Source organism: Amphiprion ocellaris, chromosome 4, assembly GCF_022539595.1.
Source record: "Amphiprion ocellaris isolate individual 3 ecotype Okinawa chromosome 4, ASM2253959v1, whole genome shotgun sequence".
NCBI classification, from domain to species: domain Eukaryota; kingdom Metazoa; phylum Chordata; class Actinopteri; family Pomacentridae; genus Amphiprion; species Amphiprion ocellaris.
The window spans coordinates 765,421-789,536 of NC_072769.1; the positions used below are offsets into that span (position 1 = coordinate 765,421).

General features: G+C 38.9%; 1 protein-coding gene across 2 annotated transcripts in view; it reads left to right on the forward strand.

Annotated features, from left to right (window-relative positions):
• Nucleotides 1-24,116, forward strand: part of arhgap10 (Rho GTPase activating protein 10) — a 53,317-nt gene that overhangs the window by 12,646 nt on the left and 16,555 nt on the right. For both annotated transcript variants that reach the window (XM_023262227.3, XM_023262226.3), the window contains exons 2-19: nt 823-918; nt 1,173-1,234; nt 3,173-3,244; nt 3,403-3,504; nt 5,150-5,260; nt 6,656-6,760; nt 7,239-7,368; nt 7,926-8,032; nt 8,220-8,314; nt 8,998-9,079; nt 9,265-9,307; nt 9,413-9,481; nt 9,982-10,056; nt 13,873-13,957; nt 16,577-16,635; nt 18,001-18,106; nt 19,919-20,078; nt 22,350-22,491. In XM_023262227.3, the coding sequence (XP_023117995.1) occupies nt 823-918; nt 1,173-1,234; nt 3,173-3,244; nt 3,403-3,504; nt 5,150-5,260; nt 6,656-6,760; nt 7,239-7,368; nt 7,926-8,032; nt 8,220-8,314; nt 8,998-9,079; nt 9,265-9,307; nt 9,413-9,481; nt 9,982-10,056; nt 13,873-13,957; nt 16,577-16,635; nt 18,001-18,106; nt 19,919-20,078; nt 22,350-22,491 (1,701 nt within the window). The remainder of the gene's footprint in view (nt 1-822; nt 919-1,172; nt 1,235-3,172; nt 3,245-3,402; nt 3,505-5,149; nt 5,261-6,655; nt 6,761-7,238; nt 7,369-7,925; nt 8,033-8,219; nt 8,315-8,997; nt 9,080-9,264; nt 9,308-9,412; nt 9,482-9,981; nt 10,057-13,872; nt 13,958-16,576; nt 16,636-18,000; nt 18,107-19,918; nt 20,079-22,349; nt 22,492-24,116) is intronic.

Below are 24,116 nucleotides of genomic sequence, written 5' to 3' on the forward strand. Positions count from 1 at the left end.
GCACTACCTCATTGTGTGATTACACTTCCTAGATATTTTTTACACATTTTCTTATACTGTGAGTTTTATTATTTATTTATTCTATTTTATCATATATTTTATTCTATTTTAACTCAGGTAGTAACGCCAAAATTTCATTGTATTGTTGTCTGCAGCTGTATAATGACAGTAACGGTCTTGAATTGAATTGAACTGAAGGGAAAAAAGTAATTAAATGAAAGTGACTTTTTATTTTATCACTGTTGCTACAGATGAAAAAGCTAAATACTACTGTCCTATCCCTCTGTGGGATATCCAGCATTTAGGTCATACATTGTTGTCATACATCATACTTTTTCTTTACGCTTCACTTGTGAAAAGTATGACTTGCACTCAGATGATTAGTACATTGTGCAGCGGTGGCAAGGGTTTGATGTGCAACAGGATGTAGCAGACTGTAGACGAACAGGATGTTTGCCATGTGGGTAACTGATAAATGCATCTGACCTGCTTTTTAAAAAGGTTATGTTTATTACTTTTCTACAAATGGTTCTGTACCACTGTATTTTTGCACTAAAAGAAAGTGATTCTAGCATGTGTAGTCTAAATGTTTATCTTCACCACGGTACATCTGGTAACTGTCACTAAAACCATATCACACATTTTGTCCCAGGTTACATAATGATGAAAAAAAAACCTGACAACTTACCTTTTATTTCTAACATAAGCACATACTGCAATTGAATTTTTGTTCCTGCGTGGCATGCAGGTGGATGACATGCAAAAGACACTGCATTTAATGTTTGTTTTTTTTTGTTTTTTTAATTTGAAATTTTCTTTTAGAGCTTGGGATGGCACAGCGAAAGTTTGCCCAGTGCCTGGGAGAATTTCAGTTTGAGTACATCGGAGATGCAAAGACGGATGATGAGAAATGCATTGGTAAGTGTGGGTTTACCTTCTCACATGATGGAAGCTAACTGCTACTTTTGTCACCACCACATAGACATGCTTTGCAAATATTTGTTTATGGTTCTTTCCCGACCAGCAAACTAAGAGCAGTTATTGGTGTGCACCTGCAACAGATAATCAAAATGTCTTTCAGGTTGCATGTGGGTGAGACACAGAAACAGTTGGGCAGAATGACTGCATTCATTACATTACAGTGTGTGATTGTTTTTTTTTTTCTCTTTCAGATGAGTCTTTGCAAGAGTTCTCCTCATTCCTCAAAAACCTAGAAGACCAAAGAGAGTTGATGGTGAGAACAACCAGTCAGAACCTGTTTGAAAGCCAGGGGAAATACCTGTGTGTGTGTGTGTGTGTGTGTGCGTGTGCGTGTGTGTGTGTGTGTGTGTGTGTGTGTGTGTGTGTGTGTGTGTGTGTGTGTGTGTGTGTGTGTGTGTGTGTGTGTGTGTGTGTGTGTGTGTGTGTGTGTGTGTGTGTGTGTGTGTGTGTGTGTGTGTGTCGTGGTGTATTGCACTTAAATTGTTTTTCTGTGTGAATGCTTGCACTGTGTGCATTTCCAACAATCCTACAGCTACAGCTGTCCATATTTGGTACTTACATCAGTGAATGTCTCACTCTATCATCCACCAGAGATCCAGACAGGCACTCATAATACATTATTCTCCATTGGTACAATACATCCAGAGCATCCAGTGGGCAGAGCAAACCAGTTCCCCAGTGGGTTTATTTGTAATGATAGTGCTTGAACATTGCCTCTGCTTGTGCCTGTCTAAGGGTCACTGTCACATCACCTGCCTAGGAGTGGCTGCAGAGAGGATAGGAAGGCCTAACTAAATTATTACAGCCAAGCTTTAACAACCAAGGCAGTTTACATAAACTGCTACTGGCAACAAGGTCCACATGTATACAGCTCATTATGACACATTATTATAAAAGTAGCTTCTGTATTAATCAGTTGCTGCGAGTTTATCAGCAGCAAAAATCTCACGCAATTGGAAGATAGATGAAATGTTTGTGTAGGGTTAGGCTTGACTTCATTTAATTTAAACAGTAGGTTAGATGACTCGTGATAATTCTTTGGCTAGAGATGCACACTTTACAGTGTTTGGGACGTTGTATAAACAGCCATCCTCCTGTAATGCCTGTGTGTAGTGTCTGAGGTTAGGGAGTGAACCCATCATCAGTAGCTTACTGAGATGACTGTTGTAGCTCCAGGATCAGACCATAATGGTAAGAACACGCTCAGCACAGCACTCCTCAGCATGGTGCGATGACGTCAGAGTGCAAAGTAAGGAGAAGTAGGATGGGTGAACAGGCACAGACATGTCCTGCAGTCTGCACATCAGAAGCACTGAAGGCAAAATGAAAAACACTTTGACCTTTTTGATACATTTACTACACAGTTGTTTACGGTGTGATTGTGTACAAATCATGCTTTAGTATGTACCACAGTTTTAGAGTTTGGTAGATTTTCAGTAGAGTAGAGAAAACAACAGACATGTTTAGATTAACATTTTTGTCATTTATTTTCAAAAAACATATATGTTTAACAAAAACTGTTGTCGTAACAGCTATATGGTAAATAAATAATATGTTGAACTGTTTACTTTCAAGAATATAATACATAAAACAAAAAATGTCCCAATGAATTCATGATTTACTTAAAGCCATCAGTACAGTTTCTACTTAAGAAATGGCAAAAAAACTGCTGTGTGTTTTTGTCAGAACTGACTTCACACCTTGTTTGAAAAACTTTATTGGAATTGTCAGTGGACAAAGTATCCCAAGGCTCGATTGACTCATACAGTGTGGCAGAGAAGTTGCAGGTTTTAGCCATACAGAAAGACGGATTAAAACATGTATTTGAAGGCATCACATTGCACATGTTTGATGACATTCACACTGTGTCTTCCTAGCTCTCAAAGCTAATCCTTCTGGCATCCTACAGCTGATAGACGATAACCAATTAATTCTAACCACACAAATTTCATCCTGAACCAACCTCGCATACCAAACGGTTCAGGACAAATACGCATACCATTATATCACTTACAGTTACATAACTTAGTCTGTGAAGATTATTTAAAAGGTTACGTTCCCTGATGTCTAAAAAATGTATACAACAGTCACTCTTCACTTCAAATTGGAAATAATTTTGGTGCCATATGAAGCCTAAACTAGATTTGTCATTGAGATGAGCAATAATGAAGAACATATATTCTCTCTCTAGATGAGAAACATCACAGAAACCTTAATGAAACCTTTGGAAAAGTTCAGAAAAGAGCAGCTCGGTGCAGTAAGGGTAACGTATGACAATTCATTGCCTCTTTCCAATACGTTTTGTGGCTCTTCATGGATTTGTTTGTGTGCTTAGTGTGTCTGATTTCTTTTCCCCCAAGAATAATGTAGTATTTTTTTCTCCTTATGTTTTTCTACTCCTTCCACTTTTACTTTTTCAAGGCGGAAAGAAAGAGGTATGAAAAAGAAACAGAGAAGTACTACAGCTCTCTGGAAAAGCTTCTGAATATGTCAGCAAAGAAGAAAGAGCCACAACTACAAGAGGTATTTATTCTTGCCTGAACTCTCTGATGGATAGGTAGCATACAGGATACGCATTCATTATGCAAACAGATATTTTATTTAGTTTGTGAATTTGTTTTCGAGGCCACGAGGAAGAGCCTGGCTGCCGAGCCTGGTGGACTGTGAGTTTCCACTGACATGCCTCACAGCATCAGTTTTCCTGGCTTGTTTGAAAAGGAAATGTGTGCACTTGTGTATTGTACTATTGAGGCCAACCACGGCTGCTGCAGTTTGCAAAGCAATCCCTGCTTCACCACTAGGAGATGACAATTTAAAATTTGTGGAGAATTTAGCTACCTCTTATGAAACAATGGTCTCATCTTCATGTTTTTGTCCTATGATGAACACTGTTGATTCACCCATATGTTGTGTACACCGACCAGAGAGGACACTTGAAACTGTTAACAATATGAGCGCAGGCTGTTCTGTTCTGTGACTCTTATGGCACAAGGATTTGCGGTACCAACACTGATTTCTATCACACTTGAATAAATAGACCAAGGGATGGATTCACAGCTGCAAGAGTCGGTAACTTTATCAACACTTTATCAGCTGTTAAGTCAACTTAATGAACAGTGCATATATTATGGTGTGTACTCCGAGCCTTTCTTATTTTACATGGAGTAAATTATAAATGTATATTAATCAGCAGTTGATGCCGAGTAAAAAATAAAGACAATCTTGCTGTAACACCAAAATTTTTATCCTTATTAAGCTGCCAACTCCAATTTGCTTCATTCAATTGTGAATTTTGTGTTCCTTATATTTTAAAAACTTGCTCCATTTTGGAGGAGTGTTATAGTTCTGGGTCAGCAAATTAGTTAGCATTCTCACAATCTAACCCTCGCAGAAAGAGGGAGGCATATCCACCAGCTGACTCTGTATTTTCTGTGTGTGAATTTCCTCCCTCAGGCCAAAGATGGACAGGTTAGATTAATTGGCTACTCTAAACCGCCCATAGGCATGAATTTGAGTGTGTCATCTGTCTATACATGGGATTTTTGAAGAAACTATAAATTCAGGGTGCACTCTGCCTCTTGCCCAATGTCAGCTGGGGTAGGCTACAGTTTGCTTGCCATCTTGCCAAGGACAAGCGAGTATAGATAGTGGATGGATGGATATATTGTTATTCTATTACTATTTATGTCCTAATTTGTCTCACTGTGTCAGTCACACTGAGCCAGAGGGAATACAATTTCATTCTCCTGTGCGCTCTCTGTTACATGGTCTGAAGGACAATAAAATGCTTTTTGACTAATACCATTTTTTCTGTCCTTGAAGAGGGATCCCTCTCCTTTTGCACTTCCTCAGGCTTTTCTTCTGTTTTTCCCATTGCAGTTTCTCTCTCTCTCTGTGTGGCTTTTCTCCGAGTCAAATATGGCAGTCTTGTATTCTGTGCACATCACAAGCCCAATGAGACAAACCTGTTATTTGAGGTTTTTTTTAAACTATCTTGACCTCAGGATCAGGATTTGATTTATTGACTGTCTTCTGTAAGAATGTAATGCCACACCAAGCCGAACTTCCCAAATTGTGCCGTACCAGAAACATTGCGATGTTTCTTCTTTGCTTCCATGCATCTGCTTTTAACTATAATTATCGTGGTGTGTGTTCTCCACCTCTTCAGGCAGACATCCAGGTGGAAACCATGAGGCATCAATTTCAGGGGGAGTCGCTGGACTATGTGTGCAAACTGCAAGAGATCCAAGAGAGAAAGAAGTTTGAGTGCGTGGAACCGGTATGTGACTGACGTGGCTTTTCTCTGACACCAAGAGAAACATTTGCAGTTTTCAAGGTCGAACATAAATTTATCCTGATGTCTGTGGAGATTCACAGTCAACCAGATTATGATAATAATAGGAGCCTCAGTAAAAAAGCAACTGGACTTCTCTTTTAGATTGTTGAAGACATTTAACCTCTCATCCAAGAGGCTTATTGGGTTCTATCTGACTGATGCAAGGTTTAAACAATACTAATTTGGTCATATTAGGATTAGTCATCAAGAATTGGCTCCAATTTGGAACTGGTCCCAAAATTCCAATCCTCCCAAAAATAAAGGAGAAATTTAATTTTGATTCTGGGTATCAGTTTTTACACAACTTTACTTGCACTTGCTTCAAATAAACAGTTTCTGTAAACAATTACCATCTATTTATGAGGCCTTGGCCATCCATCTGTACCGTCATGTGAGTGGAATGCAAGCATGTCTTCCCATCTAATGCAGTTGTCCTAATAAATCCTGAGTGTAGCATTATTCTCAGTTAACCTCCTCTGCCAATTGGCTTCACCAGCAAATGAATTTCACCATTTTATTGATTGTCTTGTAACAATCACCTTCATTTAACCAATACTGCTCCTATAGGCTTTAACAAGGACAGGATTGGGCTCCTTATTCTGTTCTTATCTCTTCTCCTTACAGTGAAGCAAACCTCAAAATATTCGACAAATCAAAGTGTTACCAGGTTAGGTTGTGGTCGCTGGACCTGATGTTTTTACCTTAGACCGAGACTTAGCTGTAGGAAAGAGAGAAAAAAATGTATGGCCCTTTTTCTTAAGTTCAGCCAAGGCTCAGTTGAAGCTCCAGCAGTCTCACACAACTACATCAATTTGGTATCTGTCAAAATTACACTGTATTTAGTAAATTTTGTTGTATTTAGTACATAGTTGTGCACAGGCATGGCACTATCCATCACAGCTTGGTATGGAAATTCTTCCAGGAAACAGAAAGAGAAGCAATTTTTGATGAACTTTGAAATATATAGACTCAAGTTAGTTTATGAAGAGCTCTGAATTTTGTCTAGCATTTTTAAGAGCATAATCATGTTTCAGGGGAAAACCTTCATGGCCAGAAGTTGAATTACAAATAGCCGGAAAGCACAACACCTGTTATCATGTCCATATGGGCATATGAGTATTGACTTGAAAAATCCTAAGTCTCCCTCACTAAAAGCAAAGGCGATATCTAATCTGTCACATGGTATAAGTTTCTGTCTTAGTTGAAAATAACTAAACGGTTCCATCATGCTGTGTCATAATATAAAAATACTGTTTCATTCTGAGTTTTTCTTTCACTTGATGACTCTTTACATTTCTGTCTCTTATCTCTGTCTCCCTACTCTGTGAATTCTTTTAGATGCTGGCCTTTTTTCAGACCGTCTTCACCTTTTATCACCAGGGCTATGAGCTCGCCAAGGACTTTGATCATTATAAAAGAGCGCTACAGATCAACATTCAGAATGTAAGAAATAACTTTTTATCATCAGAAAACATGCAAATGTTTGTATGCTATGTGTGTTCTTGATCTACCATAAGAATAGGAAGATCCTGACCATAGTATGCTTAAAGACACTAAATAGTTTGCAAATCATTTCCTATGTATTAAAACTAAAAACAGAGCATCATGGGTCTTTGAAGTCTAATATTTACTTCACTGTTTGTCTTGGTTTAGCTACAAACTCCAGAGGTAAAATTTCTGATGTCATGTTTTGCTTCTTCAGCCAACTTTTTGTGTTAGTTTTGTTTTTACTACAGCACTGATCTACAGCGCCCCGTTTCATTTTTACTTTTATGCACCTGATTTCATGGAGAGGAAGGTTTTTTTTTTGTGGGGATGTCCATAAATTTTGATAAGCAGTGGCCTCTCGTTAGGAAGATCATTCTGCTTGGCATCAAGAAATGACTTTCTGGAGTTTGCATTTGCTTCGTCTCCCTTCCAGACCAGGAGTCGATTTGAGGGCGCGCGGTCAGAAGTGTACGAGCTGATGAAGAGGATCAGAGAGGCGCCACAAGAATACAGACAGACCAGCCCTATCAGTTGTGAAGGCTACCTCTATGTACAGGAAAAACGTAAGCCTTTTACACTGAATATTTAGTTCTCACGTTACACTATTTTCTAACATAAAGCACAGAAAACACGTAAACACGAGGAAAGAATATTTACAAAAGAGACAGATATTCTCTGCACAGTGTAATCCGAGTACGTTTTTTTCCTGCCTTTTTCAGCTTCTGTAAAACTGTGTAAATAGACTTAATATGTCTGATATTTATGCATTACAACCATCATACATTGGCATAGCGTGATGCCTCAAAAATGTTGAAATAGAAGCAAATCTGCATCCAAAGAGGCACCACTTTTTGACATTGTGGATGTCTTCACTGAAACTGCTGACTGCTATTTATTTTTTCACATCACTTTGCATTTCACGCACTCACTCACTCAGTCACTCACTCACTCACTCACATCGTATGTGTAGAATACTTTGTATGTTATTCTGGGAATTTACGAATTGCAATATTATGGGACTGCTACTGATGTTGCATGTTTTACTGCAACTTCTCACAGCTGATTTAAGCAAGAATGATTGTTGGGATCCTAATTGTGTTCAATGTGTGTGTTTTTCTAGGGCCACCCCCCTTTGGTTCAAGCTGGGTCAAGCGCTACTGCACATTTGTCAAAGAGCAGAAGATCCTGCACATGGTGACTTTTGACCACAGATCTGGTGGAAAGATTGTGAGTAATCCCAGAACACAGCGCTGTGGGTTATTATTACCACAGTTATTTGTTTTTTTTTTAATTTTTTTTTTTTTATCTCAACCACGGTCACTATGCAGTGTTTCCCGTTTCAGATTGACATGCTACTTTTGGGATATTTTCATTATCTCCAAAACTATTCTGCACAGTAACATTTGTTTTTCAGGGCGAGAAGGAGTCCATCACACTCAAATCTTGTCTCCGCAAAACGACTGACATGTTGGACAGGAGGTTCTGCTTAGACCTCGACATAACTGATCGGTACATCATTACTCCGTTTCTCCAACATGCTGCAATGAAATTTGCTCATAGGATTTTACTTTATGTCACAAGTGACAGCCTCGCTTGATATAAATATTTTACCATGGATGATTCTTGCTGCAGCACGATGCAGAATATTCACACCGCCTCGTCTAAAGCGTTCATACAACTCATGGATTATCTACTGTGATATCCTCCATCAGTTTTGCTGAAGAGCTTAGCAGAGGGCAGCATAGCAGGACTTCTCTTGCTGGACTGCCCTCACACACTTAGCTAGGGGGATTTGTCACACCCGACTCTGCCCTGCCGCAATAGATATCTCATTTTGTCACACCAGTTAACCCTCCCCTGCCCCTTTTCTGTAGTATTAATAGAAGAGCAATACCCCAGATTTAGTATGGAAATGTGAGTGCACACATCCTTTTTGACTGTGATGAATAATTTGATATCCATCTGGTCCTACATGATAGTAGGTGTCGTAAACCAGATGGTATGACTAACAGAGCTCATGTCTGTAGCTACAGCAAACTCAAGGTGCATGTTCCCTTGGCAGGGGGTCTCTTAGTTTTAAAGAATTCTGGGCATATCTGATGTTTTATATTGAAGCTGGTATCCCTTAATGACTTATTTTACTGTACTTCTAAGACTCTGCCTAACGCTGATGTGGTCTGATTCTCCCCCAGCCCAGGGACAGTGCTTACAGTACAGACTCTGTCGGAGGATGACCACAAGTTTTGGATGCAAGCCATGGGTGGGAAGGAACCTGTGAGTCAGCCTCTACAATGTCATCATCTACCACTCACTCTCACTCAGCTTATGTAGCTTTGCTGTATTCTGTTTAACTGCCATCTCCTACAAACCAATATTTTTAACTTCATATGCTTACTGTACATATCTGCACTTTCCTGTATATCACAAAGGTGACGTATGCATTTATATTATTTTAACAGATTGGACATTATCTTGGGAGGACTCTTTCTAAAGAAAGAGGAAGTAAGTGCCTATCTGTACCAGATCTTGTATCTGTGAAAGAGTGTAATAACGAATATGCAAGTATGCTTCGCCACATTTAAAGTTTTTGTTTTCTTTCATCTGAAGTTGATGCCCAGTTGGATGAAGTGGGTTTGAATTTTGTGAAGAATTCCATCAGTGCCATAGAGACAAGAGGTGAGCTTCAGATATATTAATTATAAAAAAAATAGGAAAAACTCAGTTCAGAGAATTTTTAAAAATGGTCTATTGTTTAACATAAGCATTAGTATTGGTATACTGACGGGTAACTTGGAGGTAGTATCATTATCTTTACACAAGGGGGCAGACTTTCTCCAGTATCAAAACCAGAGGCTGACTAGCAGGTACTGCTGGCAGCATGTGCTGTAGGTAATATAAATGTCCTTCATTGCATAGCACTAAAGTTCTTATTAATTTGCTTCTGTGCTCATGCAAACTAGAAGTCCTTTATTCATTCATTCATTTAAAAAAAACAAACATTTTGGTCTCATTCTTTATCTGACAAATATTTCTACATTGCTGTCAAACTTGATTCAGATTGCAGTGACATATTCATGCTTTTGCTATATAGTTTCCACACATAGGATTGCCATTGTAGAATCTTCATTAAAAATGTTACACAAGTAAATTTTTGTTCTTATGATTATTATTGTTAGGTATTAATGATCAAGGCCTATACAGAGTTGTTGGGGTAAGCTCCAAGGTCCAGAAGCTCCTCTCATTGATGATTGGTAAGTTGAACTCCATTCTTATCCTTCTTCTTTCTGCTCTGTAAATGTATTAGAATGCTTTTGGTCAGACGTGAATAAAGTTAAAGTTTTAATTTATATGCTACTGCAGTACCTCTGTGAAATTTGGTTGCCCCTAGTTAGTTGAATGTGCTGGTATAATGGATGTGTCTGTTAGAAGCGATATTAAAAAAGATAGCGACTGACAATCCACATCTCTCTGAAGTGCAACAAGTGCCAGCGTGTATCTTTGCCCTGCTTTCATTCACTTTTATATCCCCCAGACAACCAGACAGGGTCAGCCCTATTCACGTTCTTGTGCTTTTTGGGTTTTGCTTCATTAGTACACCACTAAGTCGACTTCTCGTGCTCGTGGCTGGCTTAGTCTGTCAGTTGCCTTTCTCAATTTTCCTTATGCCTCTCACTTGTCTTGAATCCCTTTCACTCAAGTGCTTTTCTATAGAGCTTGTCCTCTGTCCTTTCCATTGCTCCCTGTCTGCTCTCTGGTTTCCTGCTGTCTCCAGCAGATACCAGCTCACTTTCAGCTCTGTGTTCAGAATGACAACAAACTCAGGCAGCTGCCAGCCTGTCTCAACTTCCTCTCCAAAACCTTCCAGTGTCTCAGCGTGCAGACTCATGCTTTAGACTTCATTAACGGTCTGCTGTGGAACTTTCTTTAAACCATGAATGTAGTATAAGAAACTTTCATATCTAGTGTTGACATTTCACATATCCTTGTGAATGAAAGGAAAATACAGATTAAATTTAAACTTAAAGTTTAGTAAATTAGTTATTTTATCAAATAGAAGGCGTCATTTCATTAAACTCCTCTAAACTTAACTTAGACTTGTAGTGTAACTGCATTTAATATTTTGAATTCCTCTCGTTGCTGCGTGTTTATTCCCTGAAATGACTTATATGTATAACAGAGATTGTATTATTTCTGCACAGACACATTCACAAACATTTTGTGCATACAACAGTTCACAGTGAGTGGGTGAAACAAGCTTTAAACCCGGTAGAAAGACTTTGGATCCTCCCACTCCTCCTCCTTTTCATCTCTCACCCACCAACATGGCCACGGTCCAATCAGAGGACAGAGTGATAGAAAACTCTCCCATCATATTACAGTACAAACAAAGACAGTGGCACCTATTGAATGGCAAGCAACAATATAACAGGAAGAAGACTTTAAAAATGAGCTCCATTCTGTCTCTGACCTGTCTGTGGTACAGACAGAACAGCCAGGGGAGTGTGCGGCATTTGCTGGAATGTAATAGTTGCTGAATGAGAGGTTTTGGTCCTATGGATATAAATGCAGAGTGAGGCAAATTTGAGGAATGCTGTGAGATGTTTCCGAAGAACAACATTGTCCATTTAACTTTTAATGAAGTGGAATTGACCATGAATGTAATAACCATTATGTACAGATAGGGTGGTCCATTCATCTGTGAGACCTGACCTCATGCTGTAAAGGTTTATGCTACTCCTGCTTCTATTAAATATTGTTTGATCACAATATCTTCAAGCAACATTTGATAAGTTTAAATGGTTAGCTCACTGAAATTACATGAAAAATATGGACATTCCTCACACTGTGCTTAATATATGGCCCTCTTTGAACTCTTTGAAGCCAAATAGATGATTAGGGAAGGTCTTCCACTGATGTGTCTCACCTTGTCAACCTGGGTGTACCTGGGTGGTTTCCAACCTGAGGGTCAGGACCGCTACAAGGGGTTGCAGGACAAATGCAAAGGTTGGGGTATGCAAAAACAGTGCTAGTTTATACAGAGTGTGTTATACAAAAAATCAAATAGTTGATCTGAACAGCTGCATTCATAGGTGAAATTAAAAGCCATCCATCAGGGAGAGGGAGGAGACGTCCATCCATCCATCCATTCATGATCTAAATACCACTTAATCCTCAAGTGGGTCGTGGAGGATGAAGGCAGGGGACACCCTGGACAGATCACCAGTCTGTCACAGGGCTACACATAGAGACAAACAATCACACTGGCATTCACACTTACAGGCCATTTAGAGTTACCAATTAACCTCAGCATGTTTGTGGATGATGGGAGGAAGCTGGAGTACCCAGAGAAAACCCACACATCCACAGGGAGAACATGCAAACTCCACACAGAAAGATCCTAGGCCCAAGCCGGGATGCGAAGCAGGGATCTTCTACCTTCAAGGCAACAATTCTAATCACTGACCCACTGTGCAACCTGAAAAGAGACGTGATATTGTTTAAATATGAGGATAACAGAGCGCATTTTTAGACAGTTTCCCCATAGAGGACAGTCATAGTGTCGCACTTGTTTGTTCACATACGAACTTACATAAATTGAATAATGGAAAAATAGAGTTTGACAAAGAAATGAAACCCTGGCTCCTTTCTGATCATTCATAGCAGCAAATTGGGTGTAAATACTAGCTTGTGTGTTTCAAAAAAAGTGACAGAAATGGTGGGCTATAGACGCCTTCATCCGCTATAAGACAATTGTGGTGGGTTGTGTTTTTTTTGCTGTTTAACCACAAACCCAACATTATTGACAAAGTATACTGGTAACCTAAGAAGTCACAAAGTTAATAAGAAATCAATGTGAACATAACTTGAACACAGGAAGCAACCACTTACAACTGGCATCCAGATGATATCGTAACCTTTTCATTTTGGTGCCAAAGAACACTGTTTCACTGCATATGTCACACAGCTATTTCGTACATTGCAAATGTTCACAACTCAACTGTTAAGTTCAGCAAATTATGTTTATCTCATGCATGGATTCACTTTCACACTGGACCAGTTTATCAAAATGCCTGTCCTCAGTTTTGAAAGCGTGTGAAGTCAAGAAATCTTTCCTTTGCAATGGTATTGGTATGGTGAAAAATTTTTCTGCTGGTGTCATGTCATGAACTGCACTTCATCACAAAGTACGGTATTGTCCCCAAGAGCTTAAAGTTATTAACAAAGTTAGAATAATTAGGACTTGCACCTTGGTACTTGGTGCTGCTTTGCAGTTGGCAGTTTTGTAATCAGTGCTAGTCCAGCCACTTCATTTGTGCTTTTGCATACTTGTCCTGAGTAAATCAGGCCTATTTGTGCAAGGGCAGACCACAGAGCCTCTGCAGGCCCCATCAATCTCATATCCAGAGGCACACCTGGATACAAACACTCAAAGAAAACATTTGCTTTGACATGCTGACATTGGACAGGCCATTTTGTGGACAGCATAGCCAGAGAGACACACAGTCCTCCCATCAGTGGTGCTAGATGAAATAAGAAAAATACATTTCCCTGTAACAGACCACCTACCACCCATGAAGCTAAAGTCTGTGTGGTGACTCAGGCCCTGTGCAGTACATGTGTCTGACTCAAAATGCTCCACTGACACATTGCACTTCCACATCCTCTGTAATTCATCATAGGTTATTTAAGGTGTGACTAAAGCCCCCTGAATTTTCAGCACAACACACTCTTGGAGCCCCTGTGGAGTCAGTGAAGTAGTAAGGGATTAATTAAACTTGTAATGAGTGTAGAGCCAGCAGCCCTCTACAGAAGCAGCAACTTCCTTCCATATCCACTGGGGCTAGACTCGACCCCCAAGGCTAGTAGCAATGCTTTTATCCTCATATGGCTAATTACAAGTTACATATTTATATTACATATTTGGGCTTTCTAGGCTGCCCACAAAATAACACAGTTCTTGGCTATGCAAAATATGAACAGATGAAATAGAACTATATGAAACAGTTTGTTGGTGCTTCAATGAATTTTTGTAGTGATGAAATGTTGCATGATTGTGATTCATTTAGATGAGAAGAGCAACGAAGTGGATCTGTCTACAAGTGAAGACTGGGACGTTAAGACAATAACGAGCGCACTTAAGCTTTATCTGAGGTAAGGATCAGTGTGATGACATTATCTCAAAGACACATGCTCAGACATACCCTCCTGTAAACTCTTAGTTCCACCCAGTAGTACTAAGTATTAATAATACCATTAATAATAATGTTAATTACTTGTACAGTGATTGCTTCTAATCTCTGTTGTAATCACTTGAACCTTTGGAAACCTACAGACACACTTTAGATCCGAAGTCACATCTGTTTTTTTTTTCAGATTAAATTGCATTAAAAGTTAAATTAATATAATTATATAATTTATTTCTGTTAGTAACTAAGCACATATATTTTACCGATTTCTTCGTCAGAGAGTATCCCACCATCATGGTTCTGATATTGCCGGATTCCAGACGATGTCCCCTGACACAATTATGAAAAGTTATCTCTACTGCTAGTGTTTTACTGTGATATATGTAAAAACATAATATCACAATCTGCAGTTTTTACAAAGACTAAAAGAAGAAAGCTGCAACTATTATCATATGAAATGATGGAAGATCTGATGAGTGTAGGCTGTTCCGAACAAGAAAAAACAAAGCTGATTGCAGAATGCATAGTTTAGCCTGTAGACTGACAAAAATAGCAGCTTAAAAGTAGAGATGATGAAGTTACCCTGAGAATAGCATGGGTGTCATAGGGTTACCTCTCCATTGCTAAAACTTGACTATCTGGTTGAACTATTACAGCTTATACCTATATGTACACGCTAAGTAGTTTAAATGGAAACATTACAGGTCTAAAAGAGAACTACTCTATATCATAAAGTTGTCTGAAAGCTTTTTTTTTTTTTTGGGCACAAACAGCTGTGTGAAGCCTGTTAAATTCTATTAAAGTGATGTCACTTGAGTCAGTATCAGTTGGGGCTGAAGACTACAAATTTTAAAATGAAAAGAAACAACATCTGGGGTGTGTAGTTAGAAAGAAATGAACTTACCAGACCTCTGGAACCTGCTCTCCATCTCTGCCTGAGGCTAGCAGCTCAAGGCTACATTAGCTTCTACCAGCATAAGATAAGAGTTGCATTGTGGGTAATCTAGGAGCCATGCTTTTGGCTCTGCTGCATTGATTTTTTTCCTTTTAATGTCTGAGCGCAGTATGCAATTGATAGTTTTGATTAATCTTCCAAATCACTAATCGGTTTTATTCAAAGCTGCCGCGTATCAAAGCAAATCCATTTTTGACCGAAAACAGCCCCAGTAGTTAATGGATTTGTTTTATTAAGAATAAGATAAGTAATATTCTCTCTGTTCACATGAATAAGAAGCGTTCTATTCGTTGTCAGATGTCTTTTATGAAATGGCTACAGACTTAATTTTGCAGAGTTTTGTTTAATTAAGTCCTTGCAAGCTCACATTTCTTGTATGTGTGTTCCCCATTTAGCAACTCCTTTTAGGTTGGCAGAGAGAGTACGGGAAGCTTAAAGATTAAAAATGTACTTTAGTGGCATGAAGCTAAGACAGTTTAATTTGAATGGCAATTCGTTGTTATAAACATACATTTGCAAGAAATTGAGGTGTCTTTGTTGAAATGAAAGGAAAAGGTGGAAATTACCAATTTTCTTTTGAACATATTAAAAATGCATCCTGATACTGATTTGCTTAGGGTTAATACCACGTTGTCCACCACTTTGAAACAGTGAACAGTGTCTTCCATCATGTTTCTCCACAGCTAATACATCTTTTTGTTTGGTTTTAGGTCCAGCAATACCACACATCAACAAAACATTGTGTTGTACCTGTTTTGATTATAATTTATCTACTCTTTTATTTGCACAATTAAATTATGGTCATTCATGCTCAACTTCCTTCTATAAAATTTTCTCAGATTTATTATCACTTTGACACCAATTGGTACCAGTTAAATGTCAGATACAGAATTACAACAACAAAGCAAGATACTATTCACAATTATTAAATTTATATCTCCATTACTGCTAACTAAAGGGAAATTATAATAATGTTTGTTCATGTTGTAGTTCAAGTGGCCACTGCTGTTTAAGAGCTCGGTGGTTACACTACACTCCATCAAAAAGCTCTCTGATTAGGATGGAAATGACAAGCCTGTTCAGGGGGTTAAAATTGTTCTGTAATTGACTATTTTTATGTCTCGACCATTTCCAGGAGACAGTTTGTTGTAATGAGTTTTGGACAATGGGACATAATTCTCTGTTTCCACTTCCAAAATAAAGGAAAGCTCTACTGTATTCAGTTGGGCAGGACTTAATGTAACATTTAGTAAATGCTAAACATTGTTTAAGTTACTGTGGCATATCTAAATTGTTGTGCTTTATTAAACCAAGCCGTGTTATTCAGATTTTTTTCTTTTACTTGTCTGACCCGCTGGAGTAAAGCAGGGTCAATTTCCTCAGTTTCCTCTGAGGCTAAGTGCTTTTGGCCTCTCTCCAGCTGCAGTGTGAAAGTACCTTCAGATGAACTTGGTTATCTCAACGCGTGCACCATCTAATTCCATCCCCTGGCCTGGCCACATTAATCATTGCTGTGTGCAGACCCTATAAAACAGTGTGCCAGCTATTTCTGTCCCCCTTGCTCACTTCAACTCTCCTTCTCCATCCACCCCCCCAACCTTCTCTCTTTCTCTCACTATCTCTGTGAAGGAGCCTTCCTGAGCCACTGATGACCTATGGACTATACAAAGAGTTCATCAGCCCTGCAAGTAAGTTCTTCCAACTCTTAGACCAACACTTCATCTGAGTTCAGATCATGAGCAAACAGCAGTGTGTACATGAGCAGTATCAATCTGACATGGACATTTCATTAGTTTAAGTACTCGTGTCAAATAGTTTGTTCTTCTTCAGGGAGCTACTGAAAACATTCAGTGGAGTACAAACACATTTTTACCAACTTTTTCTAAACTTTGCTAACAGTTTGAGGGAAAATTAGTATTAGTGGTCAACCTTTTAATGTAAAATATTGTCTGACAGCTAATGTGTGGTGGTATGTGTCTTGAATGCTAAATAGCTGCTCTCTTAGTTGGTTTCAGAAATTTGTTCATCTCATTACTCAGTATTTGTATTTCAGTTCCACGTTGCCAAAGAGTCTTTCAGGCATACTTTTAACACTCTTATCTTGTACCCCTGTTTCTGACATTTACCACATGTTTAGGAAGTAATGGCAGTGTATGTCCATTTTCATATACTTTGCTACTAAATTTGTGGCCAAATACACCAGATTCCGGATCAAAATGGCATAGTGACCTTCAACTGCAAAAATACCACTTTTTTTTTCACCCACGTAACATAATTTGTGTATGAAATGTTTTAAAGCAAGCCAAACTTGAATCTTATTACAACCAGTGCTATAATTGGATCAGGTTGATGTTTTTATCAGCCGCTCGCAATGCCCTCATAACGAGGGGGAAAAAATGGATTAGCAATGAGTATTTTTTTTGATGGATGACAGCATCCATAAGAAGCTTTTTCTGTGTTTAAATCCTTGTCGTTCTCATAGTAATGATATTTTGTGTGTCTGTTGGTGTGTGGGCGGTCAGATGCCCATGTGTGAGGAAATGTTTAAGAGATGATCTTGGGGGTTTAAATACAACCCTTTTATACGGTAGCGACAGTAACGTAAAGCTATCTCCTCCGCCAGCATAGTGGTCCCTGCTGCCAAATTCTGGGTGGCTTCAGACCATATATCATCATCACACCTCTTCTTCATTTATTTGAACTGGAATGTATCTACCTCTGAAGCTTAATCCCTTACTCTTCAGGCTGATAGCCTCTGATTATTGTGTCCTTAAAGGTCCTCTAACTTTTACTCATTTTAAAATGTTTCTTTCCAGATGACCAAAACACTGTATAACAGAGGTTTCCTTTCTTCCACGTTTTTGGTGTTTCTTTACCTCAGAATGTGTTTGTGTACCGCACAAATCAACAGTGTATATAGTATTTCATCATGTCTTTAAATTTTCTAATGTGCAATATTTGATCTAAGCTGCTTTGGCTCCTTGCCAACTGAGGAGCACAGAGAAATCTTTGTAGTTTAATATGAGTGCACGGCTGTTTCTGCGTTTGAACAGAGGGCGGTAGTCCTGAGTCTCGCATCCAAGCCGTGCACTGCCTGGTCCACAAACTACCGGAGAGGAATCGACTAGTCCTCGGGCTACTTATGAAGCATCTGGCCAAGTGAGTGTTCATAGTTCCTTGGTCATAGTTCACGCAATCTCCACCCCCTCTCTCTCTCAGTTCTCTCTTTCTGCTCTTCCTGTCTGTCTCCTTATTCTCACTCCACATGCTTTTTCTCTCTCCCTCTCTCTCTCCCTCACTCCCACTCTCTTCACTCCCCCTTCCCTGCTGTCACTCCATCTCTTCTCTGTCTACTCAGTGACTGCTGGGTAAGAAAATTGATGCTGCTAGCATCTTAGCATTTTTTTTTTTTGCCTTTTCTTGGGTCAATTTGGTGACTATTTAAAGTTGTAGAGAGGATTGTGCAGCCTACTGTACCTGTTCATCCTGCTGCTGTGCAGTGCACTGTTGAAGTGAAATGAAATAGACCACTCAAATTAAGCCCTCTCTTGAGATTACTGCATTCAGCCCTGGATGGACCACTATTGTGCATCACTCCATTTGTGAGATTAGATGGGAAGAAAGATTTAAGAAGTAACGTTAGCTAACATTACAAGGTTTTACCTCAGCAAGCTTTTTATAAACTAAATATGAGCAAATTGAAGATAAGTAAATAATCCGTATTCCCTGAGGCATTGAAAGTCTGGTGGATCTTATTTCATAGAAACCCGCTGCAGAATCAGGCTCTGGTAAAAAGGCAGTGCTATTGAAATTGAATTTGGATTATCCAGCGTGAAATTCTCCAGACTGGAGAGACTTGAATATTTTTCTGAAGTTGGCGTGTGTGCATGTCCTGCAGGGGAAGGAAGCAAAGCCAGAATTTCACACTCCTATCTGAAATGGTTTCAGAGATGTTATAAATGTGAGTTGTCACCAATGTTTTTGTCTTCAAAGGCATCCTTTGAAGCTATTTAAACTGTCTCTGCAGCTGTGCTGCATATCATCATATTTTGAGTGTGAAATCTCTTCACCTGTCTTTGTAACTTTTTCTTCAAATAAAGGTTGGCTCTACGTTTTTTGACCGGCTAAGATAAAATTTCATCTACAGAACATGTCCCAATTTTAAAATGAATGTAGGAGACATCCAATAATACACAGATCTTTCCTTAATTTATATATTATCTCGGGAGGCAAACCAGCTCTGACCTGTTTGTGCTTCACTGTTGTAAATATGATCAAAATAGCCACTTTGAGACTAATTCGTTGTTGCATCTAAGTACAAAAATAGAGTCTTAAAATCGTATACATGTAACTTTGAAGACCAAATGTGACAAATAAGAAATGTTATACAGAAAGGTAAAGATCAAGGGAAGGTTCAAAGTCATTTAACAAGATTATAATATATATTTTTTGTTGTGTTTAAGCTTTTGCTCATTGCAAATGCTTTGTATTTTATCTCACCCGACGAGGACAGGACACTTGTGGAGCTGGAGTTTGAGTCAGTCCTGCTCTGCCTCATGAGCTTTAGCTGTTGGAAGCAACATCATAAAGTTATTATAGTTTTATGAAATAAAACTTTAGCCTTCAGGCACAATTTTACTAATCAAATGCCATGTATTTGTTGTGAGTGTGGCCATTGTTTGACCATCATCTACCAACCAGATCTAACATAGGACGGAATCCTTCATAATCTGGGAGGATTACTACTTTCAGTTTGGAGGATGATTACTTGTACTATATCTCAGGGGTGTTTTTAAGCAGTGACCAAACTATATTTGACTTTTAATAATTTTGGTGTTCTTTTTCTCATTAGAGAAGTAGTGATCCATTAGTTACTGTACTGCAGCTTACTGCTGTTTTGGTGCCTTGCCTCTTTGAAAAATATATGAAGTTGAGTTGGTTAGCTGGACTAAAATGTTATATTTCTCTCAGTGTGGCGGCCCACAGCAAACAGAATCTGATGACCGTGGCCAACCTGGGCGTGGTGTTTGGGCCCACATTAATGAGGCCACAGGAGGAGACTGTTGCTGCCATCATGGATCTCAAGTTTCAGAACATTGTGGTGGAAATCCTCATCGAACATCATGAAAAGGTAACTCAGACCCTAGATTTACTTATAACACTATATCTTCCATTGTAAATATATTAGTACCATATCTATAGGAATACTTTCTGTTCTGTTTTGTATTGTACTCTACTTTCTAGCAAAATGTCTGTTTTTGACTGGTCAAATCTTAACTGCACCGACAGTAGGTGTCTAATTCATCCTGTCAGTGCAGCATTTATTTTGTGTATAGTTGTGTTTCCACTTACCATCCAGAAAGCTAGGCACGCTAGGTAACACAAGATATGACAGCACCCACTGAAATCTGAGGTGACATGACATCAGTAAGCTGCACACAGCACCTTTGTGTTTACCAACCTGGGTGGTGCATAATTACTGGATACTGAAGGATAACAAATGTGCAAGCAATGCAAAACTGTGTTTCTAAGTCCTGCTTTCTTGCCGAGGAACATTTGTCTACTCAAAAGTTTTGTATTTTGCTCCTAAATTATGATTTAGCAGTTTGTGTTGGCAGAGACATGCCCATACTGTACTGTACCTGACACTAAAATTTTATTTGGGCTGAGTAAGAGTCTCAATTAGGGAAGCTGTGATGCTCTTCTTGTGTATATTTATAGTAAAAGCTTGCCATAAAGTTTGCTTAATTGAACAAATGCGAACATACTCGTATTAGATGATGGACAATAAATGGTCAGGTTAGATAGATATATATTGTATTTTTCTTGCTCAATCAAATAATGAGCAGAATTCAAGTTCTCAAGTAATGAGATGTGTACCACATTTAACTTGCTCTCCTGGGACAGCATACCCTTCACCCAGTTATTACGGTACAAAGGAGCTAGACAGCAGTTTAATTTCCAGAGTTTTTGAATCTCACCAATAGGGGGAGCCCTAAGTGTTTCTACCAGGATTAAACACACATGGTCTTCCCTTCATTATCAATAGTTTGATTATTGTTCAGATTGCTGTGTGTATTTTATAATATTTGGAAGGCTCTTTGCCTGTCTGAATACATTTATTTTGGTTATGACTTGTTTCATAACCTGTAGTTCATTGGATCGTGTAATCTTCCCAGAATGTCATTAATCGGTGTCAATCCTCAAAGGGGGATAATTCTCCGTGTCAAAAGAGAAAAAGGTTTGAGATTAGTTTTCTAATCTGTTTGAAGCAGTACTGCTCTCTGCACAGAATAAGATGAAACTAGGAGCTTTTAGTGTTTTTCTTTTTTCTTTCAGCTTCATTAAATTGATGATGTGTGTTATGAATAATATCTCCACCCAAGCTCGCAAATCTAAAATGGGGTGTGAGAAAATACAGACGCTGGATGAAAACCAACAGGGTATACAAATGTGCTAAAACAACACCAGCAGCCTAGTGTATACTGCTAGTCTGTGAGACAACTCAGAGGTATCCAACACTGGCCAGGTGATAAAGGATGTAGTGTTAGAATGCAGCAAGAGCATTTTGGAAAGTACAGCATGTTAGAGCAGGGGAAAAGTTGAGCAGACAGACAGGCATTAACTTCCCTCACAGCGAAGTCCCACTCCAGACTGTTGATACCCCCAGACACCAACAGTAGACTCTGTTTTACATTCACCTCCATCTGCAGAGAGAGGCGAGAAGGAGAGAGAGACAGCAGAAACTCTCAGCCATATCAGATTTCTCACTTTTTCTATCTGCCTTTCTCCTGCAAACTTTCTCTCTCATGCCCCCTCCTCTGTGTCTGCCTCCCCCGTTCACGCTCTCTCACTTTCTCTGCCACTTTCTCTCCCTCTCTCTCCTCCCTTCCCTATCTCCCTCCTCTCCTCGTCTGTGATCCTTTCTGAGGCTCTGCTGAGATTTCCTCTCCTCTGCAGCCATATTCTCTTTTAACTCCACATCTGAAGTTTATATGTAAACACGGCCCGGTGTAAACAGGCTGCACCAGTTGGCCAACCTTCCTCAAGTCCAAACCCTGTTTATTTTACTTTCCACTCTTTCAGAGAGTGGGTCAATTTCTCTGAGGAGAAATGTCACCTTAGCTTAGACCCGGATTTCTGGATGGGATGTGATTGCGTTATATGTGGGACTGCTTTTTTTCTTCTTATTTGGCACAAACAAAATCTTTTCACATGCAGTTTTTAGGGTCCAATTAATGAGCTACTCACCCCTCCTTAGGAGCACATGCTGTGGCTGCAAATGCCTTTTCCATCTACCACTACATAAAACCTATGAGTTCCAAAACCTGTGAGGTCAGCTGAGGACATGCTGCAGCTCAGTACTCTTGGAGTACCTGCACTGTGAATGCTGTGTTTTCAGATTTTTGCAGATGCTCCCGAGTCATGCCCTCTTTCACCTGCTGCCCCAGTGTTCTCTGCTCCCACAAGGCAGTCCAAGAAATTGGGTCGACAGAATCGGCCTTTGGCCGTCTACAATCCACAAGCCCTGGACATTCAGAATGGTAAGAGATGTATAAATTTGCACTTCGTTGTGTGTTAAAGGAAAGGAGTTAGTAAACATTAAGGATATGGTGTTTGTGCTCAAGATATTGAACTGGTTCTCACCTTTTTTAGCCGAAAAACAATCCAGAAAGTATCTTGCATACATACTTATTGTTTTTATGGTTCCCAAGAGATCCAAAGACAACAAATGAGTAATGGGTGATTTTTCACAAAGGTCATTTCAACTCACCTGACCCGCACAGTTCATGGCATAGAGTCAAGAAAATTCAAGTTAAAATTTATGTGAATTTTTGAAGTTTGATTGTCTGAGCTGAATATCCTAGTTTTTGTGATACCTTTTAATCTGCACTAATCATTATCGTTCGATTATGTGGAGAAAATGATAATCTGCAACTAAACTAAACATCAAAATTAAAATACTAAATCACTTTCAAAACAAAAAAAAATTATTTTCAGAAATGTTTAAAAATGTATATCTCCACTAGTTTTCATTCTTGCAACCAAATTTTCATGTGTGGGATGACGCACAAATAAGTAATTCATGCTCTCAATTGAACAGTTAATGCAAATATACTTAACATAAATCTGTCATCCTCATCAAAATATGTTTGAAAAATGAATATATCGTGTTGTTTTTCAGTGGTAGAAGCAATTTGTATTAATCAGACTAAATTGTCATTTTATTTCCCCTTATTCTGTTATGCTCAAATTAATTTTATGAAGCAGATCAGCAATCAATTCAGCAAAATTTTCAGCCAATATGAAGCCAAGAACCAGTTAGTGCAACTATTTCTACAACGATCACAGAACCATCTGGACTTAACAGCTGTTATACACATCTAGTTATTATAAACCCAGCTTACTGGCTACGTAGCTAGTCTGCAAAAAGGCTAAAAGTATATCTTTTTTTTCTCAGTCCAACATTAAAATAAAACTTTGTTAAAATATATTTAACCCAATCTGCTCATTTAAATTTTCTGTGGCCCAGCAGCTTTGATGGGGTTTATTAGCTACACTTTTTTTTCATTTTTTGTATCAGAAGCGCTTTCCTCTTTAATGCAGTGTAGTTAATTGGTGTTACAAACTAGATAGCCCAAAATTATCAAAAAGTTAAATCAGTGGCTTTTGAACAGAGTTTTAACAAAAAGCAAGCATTTTAACTGTCCTAAGGGTAGGTATTAGTACAGCAGTGTTGTATTAGGCTGCATTAGTTTTACTTAGGTGTACCAAAAAAACTGAGTGTATTTACCTCTTATCCCCGCTGAGCTCTAAATTCACTCACTCGCTCTGTCTTCTCCTTAGTGACTGCCATGAAGCATAACAGTGTCCACACATGACTGACACACTGAACACTGTCATCTCCTCTCTGTAATACTGTGTGGAGAGATTTGCATGTGTGACTTTCTGTGTCCTTGTTTACTTTAAAATTCACTTCAGTTTCCTCTGAAGTTTGATTAAACAGCAGACTATAAGAGGGTCTCACTCTGGTGCGTCAGGAGAGTTGATCACCTGACCCGCTGACCCAAACAGTCTAACTCCAGCAATTTGTGATCTGTGGCCAGTTAAATCCCTTCCCGTCCACAATACCAAAGGAGTCTAAATCTGCTTACCAGATTGCCTCTCT